The sequence below is a fragment of the Eucalyptus grandis genome, chromosome 9, assembly GCF_016545825.1.
Source record: "Eucalyptus grandis isolate ANBG69807.140 chromosome 9, ASM1654582v1, whole genome shotgun sequence".
NCBI lineage: Eukaryota > Viridiplantae > Streptophyta > Magnoliopsida > Myrtales > Myrtaceae > Eucalyptus > Eucalyptus grandis.
Window position 1 is genome coordinate 31,118,497 of NC_052620.1, and position 6,270 is coordinate 31,124,766.

A 6,270-nucleotide genomic window follows, 5' to 3' on the forward strand; every position below is an offset into this window, starting at 1 on the left:
CACTACTTATCATGGCGACGGTGATGGTGATTCACATCCCTACCCAATCGGTAGCCATTGAACTGAATATCAGCCAAAACCATCTATAAAATTTCAATGACGGATACACGTTTCAACAGCACAGAGAATTAGAGTCTTCGGTTTCATACAAAAAGTAGCAAACAGCAATCACAAACACTTTCATATTCCCACTCAAATCATCGAACATAGACAACCTCAGCTCAAACCACAGCAGTTCCATAACCGCAAAACCGCTTAAAAAGAAATCGCGTCCAGTAAAATTTCTAGTGAAGTTCTTGATTTGCCATAATCCAGTTAAGCATTTTACAATAGAATACCACCAGCAAGTACTTCAGTACAGCATTCACAAAACTTCGTTCCATCCACTGCAGACAAATATGCAAAGAAAACCAGTTCTAGGAGATCATTGGTCAAGCATATCTTAGATCCTGTAATTCTAGGGAAACCAAGTTTCTCTTTACAGCTTCCCCTATTTCTAATTTCATAATTTGCTAAACAAACAAAAAATAAGGGCAAAGAAAGGACTCAGGCAAATTTTCAAAAAGAATGAGCGGATCTTCAGCTGCACCACTTATCTGACTCCGTCAAACAGGAATCATGCCTTCCTCTTCTTCCCCGAGGTAAGAAGAGCGTGACCCACCACCATATCCTCCATCCCATTTCGATGGAGCATCACCATGCGCTCCCCCAAAATTCCCTCTCTCGTTATCCTTCCCACGGGGTGAAGGAGACTTTGCCCGCCGCGGACTCCGTGAACTCTCTCTTGTTTTCTCACTGTGGAAGGAAGATGCACCAGGGCGATGAGATTGGCTTCTCTCCATCATTGCTTGGTGGAAGCTGCGAACTGGGGAACGAACCCTGTCATGTTCAGACCTATCAGGACTACGACTGCGGTCACGACTCCAGTTACTAGCACGATCAACCCACCCACCTGATCCCCTGGGACTTCTACTTCTAGCTCTCTCATATCCATCTTGGCCACCGCTGCTTAACCTGTTTCAATATAGGAGAACTCTTAAGCATCATGATCTTCCAAATGCAGTTTATCAAATAGTAAAAGATTTCCAACAAACAAAGTTGATGCCAACATTACCTATCACGTGACTCAGAACCATAACCACGACCACCACCCTTGTTGGAAGCAGAAGCAGAAAATGACCAACCTCCCCTTCCAGCATCTCTTCCACCATAACCAGAATCACCACGTCCACCTCGGCCTCCATCTCTGCCACCAGAATCAGAGCTCCAGCGTCTATTAAACCTTCCCATTCCACCACCACGAGAAGCCATATTACGAATTTCTGGTGGGACTCGCTGGTTTGCCCCCTCAAGAACTTTGATAAGTTCTGCTGCATATTTCGCATCCTGGTCACTAAAAAATGTGTGCGCTAATCCACTAGCTCCTGCCCTTCCAGTTCTTCCAATCCGATGAACATAATCCTCCACACCAGTAGGGAAGTCATAATTGATAACCACCCTGCAAAAGTCCATTATATAAGAGGTCTAAAAAGCGTGTGTGATAGAATGTATCACTGATCAAACAGATCAAAAATCCAAATAGCCATGTTCAAATAAAACAACAGAAAGACAGCAAAGCACATTCCCGAATGGAAAAGACCACCTAAAAAACACACAGATTCTCGCAATCATCTCTGCTCTGACAGCTTCCAATATGCCAAGTATCACAAAACTGTACTCTCAATCTGTCTTACATCAAGCTATGAAAAGTAGCTTTTCAAATACCTTATATCTTTGATATCCAATCCTCGGGCTGCTACATCAGTTGCTACCAAGATAGGAGATTTTCCGGACCGAAATTGATTTAGCACAAAATCCCTCTCACTCTGAGACTTGTCTCCATGTATTGCAGCAGCTCCGAACTGGCGGTTGAGGTTTCGCGCAAGCTGATCACACATTTTCTTAGTAGAACAGAAGATAATTATTTTTGAACCTGGCTCTTGAGAGCGAAGTATCTGCTCCAACCGTCTGTGCTTCTCCATGGGAGCCAAGACTTCCACATGCTGTATGTCATATCATAACAAATGATAAATACCACGTATTTGAACTTCATCTTGATGAAAATAGTCTTAGTAAATAAAGCAACTGCTACAACCCAGGAAGAACCATTTCAAAAATGTAAGTACAAGTTATCGAAGGAGGACAATACTAACCTGTGTGATAGACTTGTTTGCAACAAGCTCGTCCACATTACCAATGTTAACCTGCACAGGATTAACCAGCAGATCTGCTGCAATTTTACGAACCTCTTTTGGCCACGTGGCAGTGTACATGAGAGTCTGGCGGCGAGCAGGCACCTCCCTAACAATCTTTCGTATCTGAGGTTCGAAACCCATGTCCAGCATGCGATCTGCCTCGTCCAGCACAAGGTAAGAAACTTGTTGGAGGCTGATTCTCTTCATCTCCAGGATATCATTCAAACGCCCAGGAGTGGCAACCACGACGTCAGCTCCTCTGTCTATATCCCGCAACTGGGGACCTTTTGGTGCTCCTCCGTAGAGACACTGAAGCACCCAAAGGAAATGTATCAATAAGCAACTACATTTAAATCTACATATATTTGATTGTGTATTAGATATACTCATTTTGACGGACAAAGTCAAGTTAATCTTGAACTCAATTGCTACATAAACTAACATGAAAAGGATGTTATCACAAATGACATCAGAGAAAACTGTTTAATCAACAATCACAACTGTGCAATCTGCACCCAAATTAAGATACATATGGCCCTGATTATGCAAGGACACCAGAGAACGCAGTCTGCAAATATTCAATTACAAGAAACTTCTCAAAGACACTGGTGATGCAGTCTACTAAAAGTTCATCTTCTATGTAGAAACTGCATGCATGAAAAACACGATGCATGGTGTGGCAACAATGCCTCAAAAGATGGACTAAACAAGGAAAGTTACTGACACAGTTACAGAGAAAAATCAGTAAACGAATTCTGATTTCAGTAACACGCATATTGATTTGTACTCCCAAGAATATGATGTCATCAAAAACACAGGAAGAGATGATAAAGGGAAAAAATGATAAGTTAGGTGGACATGTGACGCACCACGCAGGAAATTCTTGATGATTTACCAAACTTGACAGCTTCGTCTTGTATCTGCGTTGCCAACTCCCTAGTGGGTGACAGTACCAGCACAGTTGGACCCATACGAGAATTATTACGGCAGCGCTTGATATGGATAAAGCCTGGTATAAGATATCCCAATGTCTTCCCAGAACCAGTTTTAGCAATGGCCACAATATCTCGACTTTGGAGTGCAATAGGCCATGACTGTGCCTGAATTGGGGTTGGAGCAGAAAACCCAGCACTGTGTACCTGGAAAAAGGCAAAACCCAGCAGCTCCATAAGCACAGGCACTGCCTTCAGTATTTCTTTGTGATTTCCTTTCTGGACCAAACAGAATTTTTGGCTAAAGCCAGAAGAAGTATCATCCCCTGCACGCGGCCACCAGTGCTTGCTGATGCAAGCTGGAACAGGAGGAGACCACTTCTTCTGTTTGGACCAAGTAGCAGACTGAATTATCACCATCGGCAGTCCCAGCCACGAACAGGAGTGACTTGGAAAGCCCTTCCAAATAATTGGTCCATCGTCTAAAGGTGCCCCAAATTAATGCCAGCCCCCAAAAAGAGGACAGCATTGCGTACGACATTAGCTCCTCCCAGGAGCAAATATCGCACCTGAGACAAGAGTAGAGACGGCAGAAGAATTAACGTGAGTCTGAAACTTGACGTTTTGACTCCACCAGTTTGACAACCCGATAAACTAGGTCTACAATGTTCCCAACACATCCATGATCTCCACATAGAATTGCTAAAATCGGCAGAATTATTGCAAGGATAAAAGAACAAAGAAAAATGAACATAAACGAGATCTACTTACTTCCCTGAGAATCTCTGGAGGGAATCCTGTAGCTTCAAATGATGCCAACGCTGGTGGCACATCAGCTCCCTAATGACGTTACAAAACCGATTAGAAATAAAGTTATTAATATTATGACAATAAAGAGAAATATATAAGGAAAGCACGCTTAAAAGGGGATCGAGCCGTTACGATTAAAAGCCCATACATCAGACGAGAAATTGACTAAGCACACTGGAAGAAAGATTATGAGTGTGATCCAGACACAGTTCATAGTACTCACAGAAACAGTAATTTCATGAAGACGCCGATAAGCATCAGCAGATAAACTACTTCCAGTGCTTAAATGACCCTGTTCTTTCACAGAAGGTGCTCCATGCCCAAAACCAACTGTCCCCTTTGGAGCATTTTGTGAACTAACTGTCCCACCAACTGCACTCTGATGAACATTTTAATTGATCAGTATCAGCCAGCGATTACAAAACATCGTGCAAAAGAGATCTCAAACTGTATCTGAAACTGCAATCAGAGGACAAAATTACCAGAGAAAAACCTACAGCAACTCATTCCCAACCAACTTACTTGTTGAGACCAGTGCAGGACAATGGTTAAATCGAAGCCCATTGCCCATATTACAAAAATTATTAGAAGGGCTACCCAAAACTTTATAAAGTGCCATACATTAGCGACGAAGCATCTAATTGGCATGCCAAAGAAACAGTGTATGCATAGTTTCAAGCATGAGTGGTCATTAGGCTTTCGAGTAGCAGCAGAACTGTCGGCAAAAAGCAACTAAGATTATTATTAAGAATGAGTCGGAAAACAATGCACCAGACAAATTAGCAAGCATAAAAGGAATATGTACCTGAATGCCCCTTGACCCGCCATTGTTTCCTCGGCCATATCTATCATCTTCCTTATCAGGATTATAACCTCGCTGCTGACCAGGCGATGGCTGTCGAACTTGAACAGAAGAGCTGATATGAGCTGAAGACGACGTGCCCGTGGGCCTCTCGTACTGAGTAACGTTAGTCTCCGGATTCCAAAAGTAGAGATAACCCGTTTTACCATCGACGAGCCCTCTCCAGGGCTTGGGTAGAGTAGGGTCTTCTGGAGCGTAGCGAGGACCAGAGGACGACAAGGTCGCAGTTGCAGCCATTTCAATACGGACTGCCAGATAGTTTCTACAAGGACACAGCAAAAATATGAGCAAGCAATATTTTTAATGCAGAAGGTCCGTACAATAAATCACGCGCGTACTCACAAAAACAAAGCAAGATTAGGCAGCAGAAAAGAAGCAAGCGGTGCATTCAACATGCGCGCATCCTATAAATGAGGGGAAAAAACCAATCTTGATGCCTCAGATTCAATGCTCAAGCTTCACAAATCGCCGCGCAATCGACCGTAGACGCATTAACGCCGCCAAATCGATCATCCCAAACCAAGGGAAACCCCATCTCGACGACAATCGGCGGCGGCCGCAAAACGACGCGAGCGCTCCGAAAAAACCCCAGATCCAAAATCCAACCCCCCTTTCCCCACCCCACCCAGAACTCCCCGCGAGGGCTACAACGGCGAAATCGAAACCTAACACCGACCGGAGAAATCCCTAGGCGACCCAACGATGCGCGAAGAAAACCCAGAAAAAAAGGGGGCAAACAAAAAAAAAAAATCGAGAGAGGGGAGAGAGAAAAGCACCTGACGACGGCGGCGTACGAATGCGCTCGGATGCGGCAAAGTAGAGAGAGAGAGAGAGAGAGAGAGAGAGATGTGCTGTGGGGGAATACGCGAGGTGTACCGTCTCTCTCCTCTCTCGAGGCCTCCGGGCCAATCGGACCCCTCCGCTTCCGACGGAGGAGCGGCGCAGAGAGAGAAAGGAAGAGAGAGAATAAAATCTGGGGTAGAGAGGGGGAGGGCGACGGAAGGGGGAAGGAGGCTTGATACTTATAACAGCTGGACGACGGAAAGGACGCGGAACGGATGGGGGGGGCGCTGACCAACCCTGGTTAGGTGAGGGTTTTAACCACGGTTCGGTTCGGGCCGCATCTCCGGTGGTCCAAAAACGGGAGATTTGCTTCCCGTTTTGGAGGGCCCCGGGGAGAAGATTTTTTAGAGTTCGGCCCCCGAAGTTTGTGTGGTTTCGGGGCCAGCGACGTCAACTCTGACGGCGGGTTTTCCAGCTGCCTCCGGCGAAATCGGCTTGGGCTGAGCATTTGAAGTTTGACTCAGCATGAGAATCGGGACGGCATGGCAGTCGAGAGCGAGAGCGAGAGCTCGATGGATTCTATTGGAGACGCGAAGAGCCGATTTCAAAAAGTGATTATGATTATTAAAAAGGCTCGCGACTCGTTAAT

The 6,270-nt window shown here is 45.1% G+C and overlaps 1 protein-coding gene across 4 annotated transcripts; it reads right to left on the reverse strand.

The window, feature by feature from the left end:
• Window positions 1–255: 255 nt before the first annotated feature.
• On the reverse strand, window positions 256–5,843 carry LOC104419243 (DEAD-box ATP-dependent RNA helicase 46). 4 transcript variants are annotated; one of them, XM_010030848.3, is made up of 10 exons: window positions 5,615–5,843; window positions 4,782–5,100; window positions 4,200–4,355; window positions 3,938–4,006; window positions 3,104–3,373; window positions 2,193–2,543; window positions 1,765–2,042; window positions 1,115–1,498; window positions 953–1,014; window positions 256–865 (listed from the first exon to the last, which is right to left on the reverse strand). In XM_010030848.3, exons 2-10 carry the CDS (start codon window positions 5,073–5,075, stop codon window positions 606–608), a joined length of 2,124 nt encoding a protein of 707 aa, XP_010029150.1. In that variant the 5' UTR covers window positions 5,076–5,100; window positions 5,615–5,843; the 3' UTR covers window positions 256–605. The 4 variants fall into 4 exon arrangements, with proteins under 4 accessions (XP_010029150.1, XP_039157390.1, XP_039157391.1 ...); XM_039301458.1 differs by having other exon boundaries at window positions 698–879; XM_039301456.1 differs by having other exon boundaries at window positions 256–1,014.
• Window positions 5,844–6,270: the final 427 nt, after the last annotated feature.